This window comes from Etheostoma cragini, chromosome 13, assembly GCF_013103735.1.
Source record: "Etheostoma cragini isolate CJK2018 chromosome 13, CSU_Ecrag_1.0, whole genome shotgun sequence".
Lineage (NCBI taxonomy): Eukaryota > Metazoa > Chordata > Actinopteri > Perciformes > Percidae > Etheostoma > Etheostoma cragini.
The window spans coordinates 12,746,187-12,765,161 of record NC_048419.1 but is presented as its reverse complement, the minus strand read 5'-3'; the positions used below and the strand labels follow the sequence as shown (position 1 = coordinate 12,765,161).

Below are 18,975 nucleotides of genomic sequence, written 5' to 3'. Positions count from 1 at the left end.
TTCCACAATGTATTTTTATAATATACCGCGTGATATACAATATGTTTTACTGCAGCTCCCATGAGCTATTGACAGCATGTCTATAATAAAATCCTCATGGGAGCTGTAGTTGTTGAATTCTAAAAAAAAATATGTCTTCATATACTGCATATGTTTATAGTAATGTTTTCAGAAATTAATTAACAAGTCCAGCAGAGGACAAAAATGTAGCTCTAACACCAATAACGCATTTTTGGGAAAGATCTATAAATTGTGCAAAACTACATTTTGGAATCAGAGCTAATAGGACTGAAGCTGCTCTCAAGTGGGGCAGGACTTCAGCTCTCTATTTAACACATGCAAAAACAGAAGAGTAATTAATGGAATGAAAAATACTACAGAAAATATACTGTTTGACACAAACTTTGACAGTATGAATTGCCCAGTTGATAAGGGCCATAACTATTTTTCATTCAGTATTACACTGATCTTACACTGAAGACCTTCTGTTGATCATTAGCCACATGGTCCTCACTTTACTCATAAATTCTTGACAACACCATTTATCAATTACTATTACTGTGTCTGATGCCTTGTTTAATGTAGAGTTTAGAGTTTTAGAACAGGTTACCTGAAAACATGTTTAACCAACATCTTTTGAGTAAAAATGTAAATAAACAGAAACAACTGTTGTTGGACAAGGAATAAATAAAGGATAAGGATTACAGCACAACATGCCAATTAAAGTAAAGCTAACCTAGACAAGGTTTTTACTGCAAGCTTTAATATAAAGCAGGTTTTAAAATAAGTGAAGCATTCATTAAGCCTTTGGAGAGCCGCAGGCAGTGACCTTGTGTTTTTGCTTCACACAAATGTTAGAAGATGTTGTATATTATATGTTTGATGTCCATTCAAAGCAAAAAAAAAAAAAATCAGTTCTATGTCCTTTACTTAACTATGCAATACACACTCCCTTTTCAGCAAATGTAATCTTGTTGCATGATTGCTGCTATGAGATTTAGTAATTAACCATTGGAAATGTTGACACAGAGTGTATACACAACACTCTTGGCCATCACCATTACACAATTTTTTCACAGTGGCATGTGTATCCGGGCTTTGAGCACCAGCTGGAGGCAGAGGGGGGACTTGGTTTCCTACCGCTATGCCAGCTGGTGCACCTGTTCTAAATAAGGTTAATTGGTTGATTGGTTCAGAGCAGGTTAAAGCACAGCTGGTCGAGTTTTTTAGTGTATGTGTGTATGAGTTACGAGTGTACAAAGGTTGATGAGCTTTGCACCTCTTGGACAGTAAAAATCTGTGTGATCAAGATGCATTAATTTGGTTTGTTAGCCTTTGTGCCTATGCAGATCTAGTCAACATTTACTATGCAATGGCATTAATGTATTCAAATTTTCCAGAATCAACAAGCTAGAACAAAATGTATCAATATAATTTCCAAATTGATAACTTATAATTTCATATGTCGATTAGGACATGATTACACCTGAAATAAGATAACAATTCAATCATCGTATATACAGTATTATGTATATTTGTACAGTATTTTACGTATTAGCATCTTACAATTACCTGTACACCAAAGATAACATTGAATAGTTAGAAAACAGTATACATTCAGCCAAATCCATCAATCTGTTTTTGTAAAGGATTAATAAAAGGATCTATCTCTATCGATCTAAAACAGACACCATGGAAAGGCCAGCTTGTTAGTGTACACCAGTGGACAGATGAATGTAAATCGAAGCACTTTAGCCACAAAATTGTTAAAGTCAACAATAATTTATTAGCTGAATTAATAGCCACATATTCACTATTTAACCTAGACCAAAGGATGGTAGATTGACAACAATGTATTTTAGACTCATATTGTGCTTGGAACACAGATACTGTTTTTTTTTTTTACATCTTCCAGAAACATCTACAAAATGCTGCTTGGGCCACATGCATGTCCTCATGAAAAGCATATTTTATAGGGAAGAGGCTGCTTTAATTGACTGTAAATTAAGATGTTTTCCCCATCGGCTAGTACATCCTTACCCACCTGTCTGCCAAACCGTCTGCAAAAAGCACAGCGGCTGATGAACATCCTTTCATTGCAAGATATACTTAGCAAGGCAGCTTGAGGCAAATGTATCACCATCAGATTATTATATTGTTTATGCAATATGGCATGTCCAGTTATACAACATGTGTGTGGCAACTTAATAGATAGCTTATAGAGCAATGAAATAACTAGATGGAAAAGCTGAATTAAAATGAGCCATCAGTTTTTTGCAAACAGTACATTTCGTAAGTATTCATTCAAGGATTTAAGTTTGACAGGCAGACATGCAATCCTCTCTTGATAATCCAGATGCTCCATGCCATTTCTCTATGTATCATATAACCACACAGTTTGTCCCATCAGTCTTACCTGGTGGATAACGCTCAATGACTGGATGGTTGTCCACCTGAAGAGTGGCGTTGCCACCGCTGCGTGTGAAGCGTACTACATGGTACTTGTCGTCATTTACCATGACAGCAGGCTCATCAATTGTGATGTCATCTGTCCCCACATTGAAGATGACACCAATTTTTCCTTGATCCTGCAGGTGAAAAAGAATGAATGTGATATATTAATTAAACAAATAAAAACAAATGTCATATCATAATTGTTAAAAATGTGTTAGTTAGTTAGTTAATTAGTTTTTAGCCGGAAACCTTGTTTAAGTGGTACAAGCATATCCTTTGTGACATGGAGAGTATGTTTAGTCCTTTCTTTAGGGTGCAGTATCATTCTCCCTCAGCAGGCAGCTCAGGTTTCCTGATGTGGATCACTCTTGACAGAATCCTTCTGCTTCTCTTTTGGTTGACTAACTTCTCTCCCTGTCAGCCTCTCCCTGCTCCTACCAACGTTACTCAAAGATCAAAGCTGCTTCTCAAGCCAGCCTTTGGGTGGCACTAATAAGAAACATTGGAAGCAAACTGTGTGGGGGTCTCTGTGCCTGTCTGGCCTTTGTACATTTGCTGCTTTGCAGTCTCTCTAAATGCAACACAAGGTCAATGTGCTAATGTGTGGAGATATCTTGAGAAACAGCACATGGACTTGCAGCAACAGGAGCACAACATTACACTTCAACTCTACTATCTACAAACTGGCAGAAAGCAACAACCTTTGGAACTATTATTAAAATACAAATAACATAAAAACCTACAATGTGGCTTGTCATTCCTTACAGTTTGACACAGAATACCCTTTGTCAGACTGAAGGTTAAATGCAACAGTAACAGGTCGATAAAGCGAATTACTTATTATGTAATTCATTGCTACTCATTTAACAGGCAGTCAAGCGGTTATGCTATGAGTGGCTGTTGTAGAGTGTGTCTCACATGCACACTAGCATGTTGTGCATGTAAATAAAAGCTAATTACTATACACAATATTAATAAAAAGTGAAAGTCAGGCTGTGTAGCTTCCGTCACTCAGCTGTGCAGTATCAAGGGCCACAAGTCCGCAGGTTTTTATTTAAACAACCTCTCTTCTCACAGCTGCACTATATCACACCTTCAACCAGAAAGAGGAGTGGAAGTAAACAGTAAAATTGGCTGTTATAGTGTTTTATTGAAATGAAATCCTGCAGACTGCTGCTCCTGCATGGCACCCAGTGTACACATATTTTCTGGCCCTAAAGACATAAATATTTACCACAATGAGTCTTGCACCCAGTTCTTGCATTGCATTTGGATTATTGGCTTTTCTTTCAGAACTGACTTGCACACATCTTAACATATTACGCACATCAAAATAAGTTGTTGATTGTTCCCTTTCTCTCATTCTTGAAATATTGCATTACTGATTGAAAGATCAGTACTTCAAATTGTAGATATAAATACTTCTTTTCTTTCCTTGATGATGGCTGCTATTGTAGGATGTAAAACCTCTCTCAGATTTTTGCTCTCACCCCATAATCATATGTAAAATCCTTCTGGAAACCTTTTGAATTTAAAATAATTATTCATGCTGACACAGTTGGTGTTAGGTACAGAAGTGTGAAGTGTCCTCAGAGACCTTGAATGTCCAATTACTAATATAATTTTTAAGCATGAGAAATCAACTTTCAACCTACTTCATATAAAGGCGTTCTATCTCCTTCATATTGAAGGTTAGCTGCAGGTGGATGGCTCTTTTGGATTGTCTTTATGAATTCTGTAATCACTTGAAAGTTGTCATGAACCCAGGAGGAGGCAATGTGCGACTGATTTATGGTGCATGAAGCTGGATAATCAAATTCCCACAAAACAAAAAGAAGATAAAACCCCTCTATGACAAATGTCTACCCACTCACAGTAACTCACTATGAAACTGTGAGTTAATTAAAGTCACTGTTACTTTAGGTTAGTGGCGATCAGCAAGGCGGGAGACTCCTGAGTCACATTTTATTAATATAATCACCTTTTTATTTACATTTAGTATTCCTTATATTTTCAGTAATAAAACTATCTTGCATTTCTCGCTTACTTATATCCTGCACATGCTGAGCTATTGGTTTGTCTATGATGTAATCACTTATACCAGGAAGCAAACTGATGAATATTCATTAGGAAACTACAGGGTAGTGTGGCCTCAAGTCAAAATCAACCCATGTCCTCTGGACAACAATTAACGTCTCCAGGGCCAGAACACTCTTCAACAAAATAGTTGCTTCTGTTTTGCTTACTCAGTCTTGCAGCGTGATTACCAAACACCCCCAAAGCACTTTTTGGTGGGCAAAGCAACACTGCTGCAGCTCAGTTTTACTAAACAAAAGCTCTTTCCAGGTAACTTTTTTTTAATACCCATGTGTTTGGGTATAAAGCTAGTCAGGCATATTCTCATGAAAAGCAACGCAGTCTCCCACCTAGCTGTTTTGATGTCAGCTCTAATGGAGTATTCCCTGTTTCCTTTCGGTTTCAGTTTGGGATCGAAATTCAGCTGCAACCTCTTCTAATTCATATGCGGGAAAAGGATTTATTATTATAAAGATACAATTTTAATGAGATGAAAAAGAAAGCCCAAAAGCTCTATGGTATTGACAATTCTTTTATGATGCAATACCACTGCGACCTGATTTTATTTTTAAACCGAGCACAGGCTAGATAGATCATGGTTCTTTTAAGAAGACAAGCACATCTGTCTGTCTCAGTTTGCTACCTGCCAACTGTCTTTCTCTGTATTGGATACGTTTACTTTACTCTCTACTTTACTGGAGCATTCTCCTCAGAAGCAATTGGTTGGTTGCATCTACAGTATTAAGAATTCAGAGACGTCTTATCTTTCCTATTCCCTCTTCATCAAACTCTGCATAGCATACTCTAACATAAAAGGAACCTCATAAATACAAACATGTTTTTTAATTCAGAGCAGGAAACAAGCATCTATTCCGTTCTTTTTAAAGTAGATTACTGGATGAAAATGAGAGATTGTTATGAATAATGAAAAAAACATTCTCCTCACACTAATCTGTGAGCTGTTTTCTATTTCCTTTAAAGGCACCTATTCTTTTCTCTGAAATAAGTAATTTCTGAAATATATCTAGTTATTACTTTAAAATGTATTTTTGCTGTGGGGAAAAAATGTTATTGCATAAATGAACATTCTGTCATAGCTATAACATTTACCAAGCAGAGCATGCAGTCTTATACCTAACATAGTATCTATCAAACATTTGAAATGAGGAACCCAAAATGAATGTGGAGCACATTTACAGGCAAGGTTGAGCTCTGCCTTTGAAATATGAAAGTGCACTCCTGAAATATAGATTCATGAGTTTTTTGTGAAGCATTTCCACATAGTGTTAGGCAGAATATTTGTAAAGAAAGACTTCCCAATTCGAAAAATGAAAATCAAGTTATAGAATCACTGAGGTCTACCAAAACCTCATCAGCTTACTGTATAACTTCCTCTTCCTCTGTAGTTTGAAGCACTGCTGTAAAACATTGCTTTTTCAAATTGTCATCATTTTGCCCGATTAATCCTATGTTTTTGTTTTAACTTTTAGTCACTCATTAAAAAAATAAGCCTCTCTAATGTACTCTCTGGTGTATATGGTCTGTTTCTTTTGTACAGAGTAATTGGTCTTTAAAGCTTATTTATATGGAGTTCAGCCCACAAAGTTACAGTTTCAAATAACCATTTGGCTGTTTTAACGCAGGAATCTCCTTCTTTTTTGCTGTTTAAATGGAGAATTATAAACATTGACGGCTGTAAAAACGTTGTATTTTCTAAAAAAATCAATTTAGCACTAAACATATGTGATGCTTTATCTTGTTTGCGCGAATAGTCATATCTGTTAATCATTTCAAACACAATGAAAGTGCTCTGTTTATTACAAGCCGCCCACATATATTATGACTGTTGAGGTAGTTTATTAAGGAGTTTTAACTCCTTATTACGTGAGTTTTAATAAAGTTCCACTGTGATTATTCCTCACATTGTGTTTTTGAATGGGAAGCTTGAAATCCAAGGAAGATTATAAGAAGGAATTCTGTTTTCACCTCATCTGAAAGCCCCAAATCCCTGTAGCACATAAAACTCATATATCATTTGTTTCCTTTACTATTTTCAACTCTCCCTTGTGGCCAGTGTTATCAGAGTACCAATTCTCTCTGTCTTCACCTAGTTTCCACAGTCTTCCTTTCCTTCAATGGGCAAGCAGAGGGAGGAAACAGACTAATAAAATGTGGAATTAATTATATGCATGAATAAACTACAAGAAATGACACTTTGGGGCCCTACAAAACAAGAAGGTGGGATTTTAATGAAGCTTAGTTAGAGAAACCATAAAAGACCACTTTAACACCATTTGAACTATTTTTGATTCCCCTCTACCAATCAGTAATGAGGTGTCAAAGTAAGCAATCTGTCAGGGTACAAGGGCTTGGCGGCTATCGGAAGAAAATCTTTTCAGCTGGCTTTTCATGCAGGCAGCAGCTTTCGCATTTACTAGCACCAAGGCTGGCAAGGTCAGTTTCATTTAAATGAGACAGTTAGGAAAACATCCAGGGGAGGATGTTTGTACCAAACATGTCTAGATAAGTGCTGCAGCCAGACTCTTAAACCAGGCACAAATACATGAACATCACATAACACCCGGCCTGGACACAGAAAGGATTGATAGACTGATAGCTCTTTTTAATATGAAAAACATTTTTTTATTATCAATGTCCATTTTATACTACCTTGGCTTCCCTCTTTTGAAGGCCACAGATAACTATCATAAAACACCAAGTTGAAATAGTAAATTCAATTACCTGAATATTAGTTAATGTTAAAATTTGTACTGGATTGGCCCGGAAGACACTTTTAATAATAAGTGAAATTTCCGGTTTCCGTCTGAGGGGAATAAGATATCTTTGTCCATCCAAACCCTGAAATTTAGTTTAACAGCTTAGCCTGGGGCCATGGAAGCCCCATCTAGCAACACTAGGCTTATCTGGTAGGCTTCTAAAAGGCCAGGGCTGATGTAGTCCAGCGTGACCCACAACACTCATAATGTAGCTCCCAACTGCAGCCCCTACCACTTTGCAGTTTTGTTAAAACAGTATCATTGCTTGTGTGGGTGCACCAAAGAAGAGAGCCAGGATTATGTAAATACATGTTGTTACGGGGGAAAAAATGCACAGTCTTGCTTTTTGAACAAATGCAGATTAACTTCAAAACCACTTATATTCATGTGAAGAAGCAAACTTTTGATTAAACTACTAATTATTTTTTATTGTTAATATCACAGATTTAATTATGCTACGTTTCCATCCGCTCAGATTCATCGGGGGTTCATCGGGGATTCATCCATGTACATTGATTCAATTATTTCAAGATAACCATGGTTGTTTTATATATTTAAAGCCTTAAATGCTCTCAGTAGATTCGCCAAAAATAAATTTGGAGATACTCCTCTTTCCGCCATTAAGAGGTTTGATATAGTTAAAACGGTTCCGTGCAGTAAGGAAATATATTTCTGCTCTTCTTTTGAGGACAGGGTCTGCGAGTTTATGAAGCTTTCTTTAAAAGTGTCTGCTAATAAGAGTCAAACTCCATTTGATATTTTTGTCTTGTGCTTTGACAACAGCTGTGACTTTAATTATAACACCACACGCTGACGTTTGACAGATCTCCCCTCTGGTCTTCATCATGGCACATCTGTCCTGTGGCTACATGCTAAAAAGGCTGATTTCCCTTTAGGAAAGACAGATGCTGGCAGCTGCTGAGGAGTCACTTGGTTCCACCAACAGACACACATGTTTATCACCAGAAAGCATCTCTGCATCATCTACTGCTCTATTGTATCTCTATCTTGTGGTAATAATTTATTTGTTCCTATTTTATCTTAATGTTTGGAACCAGGCGCCATTAATCTGTGAATCACACAAGCTGTGACAAACGCTGTGCCAAGTAAGAATAATGGCACATTCAAAATAAAATCTTGATTTAAAAATAAAAGATATATATATATATTTTTTTTATTTTTTTTTTTCATTTAATCAAGATTGCTGCATCAATATTATACCAGAAAGGCTTTTTGTACCTTTATAAGCATAGCTAGCATACCTATTTCCCTTATTTTGGTTAATGCAACTTCATCCAAATGCTTTTTACTGTTTTGGTCTTTCCCACTTTTTATTTGCATCAGTTACATTATTCCTATTGACAATAAACTCTACTTTCAGCTGTACTATCCCAAATTGCAAAAGAGCCCTTTACACGTGAACTGAAGAATCTTTTATCTTTTTTTCATTTCGAGTTCCTTTTTCCACCAATTAAAAACTAAAATAAAAAGTATTTCATTGTTAGTCACCAGCTGCGTTTGCCCAGAAACTGGAAAAATATTGCTCATAATAATACTGCTTACTGATATGCTTAGGCATTATGTAGACAATGGTAGAACATGAGCTGGAAGTTTGTTATCTTGTGTTTGCAGACGGAGTGGACTAGTTTCCACTGCTCCAGTTAACTGCCCACTTCACAACGTCCCGATTTTCATGAGATCTAAGTATTTGGTTGTTTTTTTACACTACTTTTATAATTAAAAATATAATGTATCTTTGTGTCCCTGTTCACAGAGTAATGCAGTCAATAGCATAATAGGAAAGCCCATAAGTGCTATTCTGGGTTATTTGTACAAGGAAATTATGTTTGCCTTCAAATATTAAAACTATTATTAGTACTATAACTTACTTATATGGGAGATCATATCTGACAATCTCCGCGCAGTCATCTTACATTGATTGTCTATGTTCCTCCAAATTTTAGAAATGTAAGCTTCCTGATGACTGGACTCTGCTACACTCTCCCATACTCACTATGTGCAGCTGAAGATAGTCTCCGAGCCCATGGGTGCTCTCTACTCGCACCAAGATGGCATCCTTCTGCTGAGTGCTGAAGCCCACGGCTAGCCGGTCGGCTCGGGTGCTCGGCCGCTCATTTGGGGCCCAGGTGAATGTGATGAGAGCCCCCCCTTTCCCAAAGATGTACGTGGTCCCAGCTAGGGAAAAAAGACAGATGGAGAAAAAAAGATTTATTTGTTGTGTATTTTTTCAGTTCCATCACCAGTGTGAAGATGAGATTTAGATTTGTCCTCTCAACACAGCCAACTAACCCTCCTCCCCACTGCACAGACACTATCAGTCATTTGTCAAAATAACGGAGTAGGCTGAGAGAAACCAGGATTTATTAAAAGGGTTTGCTTTACTCTTAAATCACAGTTAAGCAGCCTAATTTGCAAAGTATGATGAAGCTTTACATTCACAGCTGTAACAAAATGACAGCAGTTTTATTGTGAATACACATGGCTCTCCCTGAAAATACTGAGGCTGGGTCCGACACTGTGGACATCCAAAAATGAGGGCATAGTTTACGATTTTATAGAATTAAGCACATAATAGAAGATGATACATATTAGCTACAGCTTTTCAAATGTGTATAATTCTTTTTTTTAACAGGTGTTTTTATTAACCATCATAAAAGCATCATTACTTGTCAGGTCAATGAACACATGCTTGCTCTTGGGGGAGGGGGGGGGGGACTTGTTGGGTCTTTTTAAATGCTAGAGTGTGGTATCGCTGGAAAACCATTCAGGCTTGTATTAAAATGTATTTGCTGCTCATCTTGTAAACAGACAGCTTTTCATGATGTGATATGATTTCTTGCTAACCTCTCCGTCACCTTAGATTGTTCAATAAATAGGAACTAGCAATATTATTTCATTTGTGTTGTGTGAGAGCAACAGAATAAAAGCTATTATTGCATTTAATCCAGTCAATGCAAGTTTAAGTTGAGGCAAAGTTAGCTTTCTCTGGGTCGAGGGGTTTGGACGGCGGGTATGAGTGACCGCCAATAGAGAGACAAATTATTATTATTATTAATTATAATGCTTTGATAGACGCGTAGTCAATGTGTTACAAGTGAAACAACAAATACATCACATGCACATCACTCATATACATGTTATTTACAGATTTTCTTCAATTCCTGAATGTCTGAAGCATGGCTGTCAGTTTGGTTTGAAATGTGCTGGGGACAGAGACACATTTGGAAATGCATTTTCAGAAGTGCTGGGTACAATGATGCATTCATTTTTTTCCAGCAGGTCATGTTTTTGAAAGACGTGTCCTGTAGTTTACTAATGTACAGGAATAAAAATGTATACAAAAATGTGATGTCCGACACGTTTTATGAAGAAGAAAGCCTTACGTTTACAAAAAAGATGTTGCAGTGTTGTGCAATGCTGGAGCGCATGTTCTGACAAGAGCTAAGAAAAGATATCATATTTCTCCTGTATAAGCTTCTCTGCATTGGCTTCCTGTAAAATCCAGGATTTAATTAAAAATCCTTATCCTGACCTACAAAGCTCTAAATGGTCTAGCACCATCATATCCAGAGGAGCTCTTAGTGCCTTATTGTCCCACTAGAGCACTACGCTCGCAGAATTCAGAGCTACTTGTGGTTCCTAGAGTCTCAAAAAGTAGAATGGGAGCCAGAGCCTTCAGCTATCAGGCTCCTCCTCTGTGGAACTAGCTCCCAGCCTGGATTCAGGGTTCAGAAACCGTCACCGCATTTAAGAATAATCTGGAAACCCTCCTCTTTGATAAAGCTTATAGTAAGGGAGTGAGGAGTTGCAGCATCCGCCTAGCCAGGCCCACCTGCTTCTCGTCATAGTCATCAGATTCATCTACCACATAATCAATAATCTAAAAGTAGAGGGAGGTAGGCCAGTAATGCCTGATCCGGCTGGGGAGAGTTCTAGCCTGACAAGGCTCCTCCCCTTAACCTGCCTCTCTTAGTTATGCTGTTTTCGTTCTAGACTGCCAGGGGATTTCCTTTCCTTTCTTCCTTTGACATACTGAGCTGCTCTAGCCTCTCCCTTTCCATTTGTGTTCATCATGTCCCAGGAATCCTTGTTACTAACCTAGTTCTGGGGAGTTTACTCCCCGGAGTCCTTCTGTTTTCTTTTTGCACAGCATACTTCCTTGGATTAGGATGGCAACAAGATCTTGGTTGCAGCTGTTACCGTGGTCCTGCTACACTTCCTGCTGCAATCTGCTATGCTCTGTGATGCCCTGCAGGGTCCTGCTGTGTCCTTTTGAACCTTGCTGCATCCTGCTACGGCCACCTATGCTCTGCTATGCCACGCTAAACCCTGTAACACCCCGCAATGCCCTGCTATGACATGAACTACTTCAACTAATTATTTGTAGTCACTGTTCCATTATCTTTATTGTGACTATTATTGCCACTGTTCATCACACACCAACGAGCACCATTAGACACCGCCTACCAAGAGCCTAGGTCTGTCCGAGGTTTCTTCCTAAATGGGAGATTTTCCTCGCCACTATCGCACTAATCGCTTGCTCTTGGGGTTTTTACTAGAATTGTTGGGGCTTTGTAAATGGATGATTTGATACTTTAAATAATATATAATATATATAAATAAATAAAATTGAATTTAATTGACTTTAATTGTGAACAGAGAAGTGTGTCGCCTGCGCCGCAGCAGAACGGCTGTGTCTGTGCCTGCCCTGTGAGATTTTTGTGGATTTGTTGGCATCTGTCGCTCAAGAACTATTTGTTATGAACTTTTTTTTTTCTTTTTTAAACTAAATTGAGATTGAGGTTTTAAAAAAGAAGTGGTGGGTACAAAATGACGCATGACAAAATCTGATAGGTACCCTTCCCCACCTTCTCCACTAAAATCAACGCCTGTGGTTTTAAGTGAAGCACAGAAAAACACTTGAGACAAAATTGTAGCCTCAATTTTAATCATGTTCAAAGACTAGAGGACTCTTCAGTTCAGTGTAATGGGCACTCGCCACACAGGTTTGTCACTGACAGGATGCAATTGCTGGATGGATGCCTTCTTAACATTAAACACTTAATCCAAAGACTTGAAAACACCTTGTACTGACTTTGGCTTTAATTGAAAGGGCAGTGTTTGTTTCTAACCAAATTATTTCTCACTGAGATTTCACGTCTGGGGTTTGCAGTCAAATGTGATTTGTGACATTAGCTACGTAAGGAATCTCAATGAGTGGTTTTATCGGTTTCTTTCTGTGAATGTTATCTGCTTCTAGCCTCTAATTATGCCCTTATTTCTGATCAATGAAATCTCTTTTCTTTCTGCTTGAGCATAGACCTCTTTGCTTCATACACAGATTTGAAATGGATTTTTGGACACAACATCATGCACCCATATACAATCCAATACATTCTACTAAAACAACCCTGCATCAAATATTATTATGCTAATAATGTATATTGCACTGCTCAAACATTGAGCTTCACACAGGCTATAATACTGCACTTCATTACACTGTACAAACCTTCATGATTTGTTTGTTCTTGCGAAACCAGACAAAACATCAGGCAAGCCATGATGTGGTCAATAACCTTATTTTGAAACCCAATTTCAGATCAGGTGTCATTTCCAATTTCTCTGTGCAATATAGCCTTAAACATCAATTTAAATAGGATACTCAGAAGAATCAAACCACGTGAACTTTTTGTACTCAATTTTAGATGCCTGAAACCCGGTGTAGATCATTACATTCATTATATTCTGCAATGGATCATTTTGATTGTAACTAAGCTACAATAAAAAAAAAAGATTACAAAAAACTGTATGTATCGCATAATCAACAAGCATTGAGGAAAGCATTGTGTGTAAAAATAAGTATGAAATTCTGACAAAACTCAGATTTTGATGAAACTTTGAATTTGTTACTGTTGTTGGTACCAAATCATGATGACCCACAGAAATGTATGAAAATAGAAAAATAGAAAAAAAATGTATGTTTAACAAGTAAAATGTGGACAACCAATTCACATTTGAACATATCATACACAGAAACAAATTTCAGATATTTCACTTGTAAAATCTGAGACATCTCATGTGAACAAATCTATTTCATATGATTTAACATGTGATAATGTGCTTACATAATATAGGATGATGGTAGAGATGGAAAAATGACCATATTAGCACCTTGCGAGTGTTCACGTGATCAAGACGGTTGTCTGATTACAGGGTTGGCCATGTGAGAATCAAAATACTGTGCACTGACGATCTTACGCTAGAACAATTAAATCGGGGTTTAATTGAATTGGCGGTCTTCGGTGGATAGTAAGTGTCAGGTCGGCTATATCAAAGTTTACCAGTCATCTACAGGCTACATGTGTTTTTGGTTTGCACGTGAATTGCAACTGTTCTTTTTTTCGTAACACCGTTAAGAACTTACAAAATGATTATTTCCACTGTAAGGAAAAAGGTTTTCCGTTGTCAAGGAAACACCTCACTACAACAACCTAATAAGGAACTGTAGTGTTTTGTGCAGTGCTGTAGAAAAATGAGCACACGCAGAAAAACTCAAAGCGTGAATAGGAGGTAACACGTACTCTTGTAATGTGCATCATAAAATATTGAATACTAATGCACCTGCAGGAAATCACAGAAGCATCTGTCTATAGACAGCAGTAAATCCTGCATTAGTCATAACGTAAAGGCATTTCATTACACCTTTCTGCCTCTGTCTTCTGTCTCCTGCTATATCTGCTCTTCTCTCTGACCTGTATCAAATAAAGCAGACACTTAATCAGTCTTGTTAAGATTATTACCATAAACATCATAGTTCTCTCCCTTAAAGCAGCTCTACTATCTCTCTTTCTCTCTCTCTCTGGAGCACTCTGCCCGGCTCTCATGGCCACACAGTGCATCTGTGCTCGAATAATGGGGCTCCCTTGGAGATTCTCAACTGCAATGTGTGCTGTATATCACTTGGAACCTTGATACTTAATTATACCGTACAAATGCATTGTTTTACTCATGAATATTATAGCATAATTAGCACATTTACTGTAAACATTCACTTGTAAGCATATTAAAGCTCTTTTGGTGGTTTAATATATTACAGAAAGCAGCAGAATCCTAGGGTGATATGATAGACTCATCTGCTTTTTTTAGACAGTGTGATGGAGGAAATGCAGCTCAGAGATTTCTATAAAGCAAGCATGATTGGCTGCCGTGTCTTTCTAGATGTCTATACAATAAATTTAACAGTATGGATTCTTTGTTTGTGCCAAGATGCATGCTACCCACTCAAACCTCCTGTCCCTTTCACTTGCGCTCTCAGCCAGCTGAATACGCCAGAGACGAGGCAACATGCTCATAGGACTTGCAAAATACACTAAGACACCTCGATCATTTGCATTGCACATAACAGTTTTGATGTGAAAAGGTTTAAGCGCTCCCCCCTGAGCCTCCTGTTGTAGAGAATCGCGCATTCATGTTGAAATTCATGTGGCCTGAGTTTGTAAGGGAGTATTACCTCTCATACTAATCATGAATTTTTAGGGGCTGAACAAGAATCATGACGTTCAAATGGCCACTTGTATTAGCTGTAACATTACAAACAGCAGCAGTGCAACATTTTTGCAATTAAATCACATTGTCTTGAGACAGTGAACCACACTAGTAGAGTACATGCATGTTTATAGTTGAGTGCATCTATGGTCATTACATATGGGCGAGTCATAAACATTTCTAAATGTCCTCCAGTAGGGAAAAATGACAGAGGTGTTGCTGTAGAGGCATTAGGCAAAGCCAGTTCAACAAGGGCACTCTACTGGAAAATCAAAACTGATTGATTAAGAATCTGAACTCACATCAATCTTTAAACTGTAAGCAGTTTTGCTGAAATGGGGAGTTATGGAGAGATATTAAGTTTGAATTTGTCATCTGACTTACGGTATCTGAGGCACACGTCTTCCATGGTCTATTAAATACAGCTCAGTGAAATGATGAGAATGGATAGTGCAGTGTACAGCCTGACAGAGAGGACATACGGTTTTAAAGTTAAAATATTGTGTTCAAGTTAGTAAGTGTCATCACAGCGAACAGAGACTTTAGGAATCAAATCAATCAAATTGGATAAATTAAAAGGCACACTGACAATGAATCTTAAATAACTGCAGATACAGCTGGCGCATGCAGTCTTCAGCTGTATTATGGTTGAATTGCTGTCTTTTCTTTCGATCAGCAAGATGTATTCAAACTGTCAGTTCTCAAATGGAACGTCTGCAGCTCAGAGCGCCTCAAACGATCCCCTTCTTCTATAATAATGTTAAGGTTTCTCCCACTCAACCTTCAGATGATTTGGGTCGTGGTGAAACTGAACTCAAATGCAATTCTGAAATACTGCATTCATGCTTCTTGCTATTAGAAACATTGCAAAGTAATTTCCCAAAAATGCACCAGAACAGCCTTTATTTTAAGAATACTTATGGCCTTGATTTTTATAGCTTTTCAGATGTATGTCTTTGAATTTTTGTACAATTACTACTGGGATATTTGTGTCAGTTGTCAGCTAAATTAGCTGGTCATTCCTTATATTCCCGCCTATAGCTCTATTAGCACAAATACAGTGTATATAAAAAATTCATTGCATTTAACGTGACATGGAGATCACATTTTGGTCTGCAGCTTGGACCAAGATTTGCAATAGAATCTTTCCAAAATGTACTTTGAGTTCTATCCATGAACAGAATTTTAAGTTTTTCCATATTTTACACCTGTTTGCCTCCAGAAAATGTTTCCCTACAGTTCAAATATTTGTTATAAACGTAAAACAAACAAGGGTACATTTATTTGGTTGTTCTGTGCATGTGATCGTATCCAGACAGTTTGGAAAGATGTTCATTCTGTGGTCCAGGAGGTTATCATTAAACAGTTTACATTATCTCCATCATTTTATCTTTTTAGGCATACTTCGGAAAATCGTTTTGACACGGGCCCGAAATATCTGTTCATAATTCTTTTATTTCTAGCTAAAAAATGTATTTTACTGAGGTGGTCTGCCCCGCAAGTTCCAAAGGTCGGTATGTGGTTGTCATAGATATCGTCTCTTCTCCCTTTGGAGTAAGTGACTTATGACCTAAATCATAATTCTGACAGACTCTGGATACATTGGAGACTGCGGCATTCCTTCCTGCAGAGACTCTGACTTCTATATATGTTTTTTCCCATACTTCTTTCAACTTAGTTTGAAAACATTGCAGGGTATATATCTTACATGTATATACATATATATATATATATATGTATACACTTTTTTCTGTTGTTTGAGTGTCTGATAAACGCAAAGATCAATACAAAAAAATCAATAAAATAAGTAATTGCTTATAATCCTTAACATTTTCATGATAATGAATAAGCATAATAATCATGATACTATATGGTTGTAGTTTATTCCGCAATAGACTTTCAAATGTATTTACAATAATTGATAAGCTCAATACGAAGCCGACTAGTTTTCATTCTTAGTGGCAGAGTTGGCCATTACCACTTAGGATTCAAATCTCAAAAGCTTTTACACACCCACAGAATTCACAGGAAAATATTCAACGTGTCATCAAGTGTAATTTTATCTCATCAACAGCCTCTTCGTTTAATGTTTACTTCCTTAATGCTGAATTAAAGCTTTATTAAAGTGCAACTCTGCAGATTTGACTGTTGACAGGTCTTGGGATGTACTGCCACACACAAGTTATCATTCTAGGATAATGGAAAAAGCTCTCTGGTTGGTTTGCATTTCTTTAAAACAATCACAATTGTCTTGGCTGGCGCTAAGCCACGGGTGCAGTGACCGTGGCTTTGCAAAATAGAGAATGGTGCCGCATGTCAGGCTTTAGTCCAGCACTGTACATTGGGCAAGCCATACTGGTACTAAGATAACACACCAAAAAACATCTGACCAAATTGTTAAATGCGTGAAGTAAGAAAGATGATAAGTCTGGTTCTACTGCATTGATTTTGATATTTATTTAAAAAACACATCAATTCCATCATGAGCCTGACAATGCTATAACAGGGCAATAATAAGATGGTGGGTTCTTCTTTTAAGTAACTGCTTATGCAAAGTGAACATTTCCTACAACTGCTGTTTCAAATTCAAACTATTTAATAGTTAATCATCTAATTAATCAAAAAGTCAGTTTGTTCGACTGGGTTGTAAACGGATACACCTGTTGTTTTTCTGTTGTATTTAGTGTTTTCTGTAGTGTTAAACCACACTTGTTATCATGTCGACCACTGGTGTTGCAAGACCAAATTGGACTGAATCCTTAAACGTTACATCTTTAATATTAACAAATTGATTATTAAGGGACTGTATACTCAATGACAAATCTGATTTCTGAGATCCTAAAAAGTTATTAAGCTGTGATAGGCATCCCTGTATTGCTTATATACTTCAAACAAAGGAACATTCATGATGCTGTTTTGCATTTTGGCAAAACCAAATTATACCAAGTGATATTTACTTCAGACTCCTCACACCTACATTATGTTTTCACAATCACTATAGAGGTTTTCTAGAATCACTTTGCAGCAGGTGTTAATGGAGAACTTCTGGACTGTTTACAAGCCGTTTATACATTTTATTCTTGGCTCGTCTCTTCTTTACTCAGAGATGGCAAGTTGGCATGTTACCGAGACCAAAAACGTGATCAAAATCATGTTATATTTACAGTCCCATTTAATGACTTTATCTGGTGAAATAACAATCTTCCTGTGTGTATTGTGTCTTAAGTCATTTTCACAAAATGGCATACAATGAGATTACTTTTTTCCTTCACACAAAAGAGAATCTAAATATCAAGCTGTCTGACATGGAAGCAGAGGCTTACAATGCAATATAATGGAACAGCAGGGCAATGTAATCTATAATTCACTTACTGAAAAAGATATGACTGTAACACGACTGTACTTTTTTAATAGACCATCATGAACATCCTCTCTGTGTTGGTTTCCATGTATTTGTCATGCAATATGCCTCAAGTCCATCCTTTACTGTTAATTAGAAGATTACTTTCAAGTGTTCATGCCTGTTTGAAACATTCTATATGAGCAGACACTGCCAGTCTCTTACCACCCCCCATATACACCTGCAACCACAGTGAAGACTATTGTGCTAATTAAAGGAATAACTCACCCCCATATTGATAATTTGCATATCAATTACTCAGCCGGTGTTACCTTGAATTCCTGAAGAATATTTCACATGCCTCCATGGTGAAGAATCCAAAAATGGAGAAAGTTCTTGATTAATTAAAGCAATAGTGGCTATATCAAACCATCCATTTAAAAACTATCACACAACTCGTGCTGTATTATCCAAGTCTGAGTTAACATGTCTTATGCTGAAAACGTCCTAAACAGGTGCATTTTCACTAAAATCTTAATATTTAAACTCTGCATAAACTGTCTCATGCTTGCTCAGGTGCACTACTTGCGTGCCATTATACTGCACAAGTTGTGTGAGAGTTAATGTTTACTGTGAAGGTAAGTGTGAAAAACAAACCTTTTCGAGAATTCAAGGTAACACAGGGTGAATAATTGAAATACAAACAATAATCTTGATGGTAACGCAGTCCTTTAAAAAAATACACAACGGGGTCATAGGGAA

The 18,975-nt window shown here is 37.2% G+C and overlaps 1 protein-coding gene across 17 annotated transcripts in view; it reads right to left on the bottom strand.

Moving 5' to 3' along the window:
* LOC117955125 (neurexin-2-like) overlaps positions 1-18,975 on the bottom strand; it is a 118,242-nt gene that overhangs the window by 8,160 nt on the left and 91,107 nt on the right. For all 17 annotated transcript variants that reach the window (XM_034889324.1, XM_034889325.1, XM_034889322.1 and 14 more), the window contains 2 exons: positions 9,322-9,503; positions 2,417-2,588 (listed from right to left, as the gene is read on the bottom strand). In XM_034889324.1, the coding sequence (XP_034745215.1) occupies positions 2,417-2,588; positions 9,322-9,503 (354 nt within the window). The remainder of the gene's footprint in view (positions 1-2,416; positions 2,589-9,321; positions 9,504-18,975) is intronic.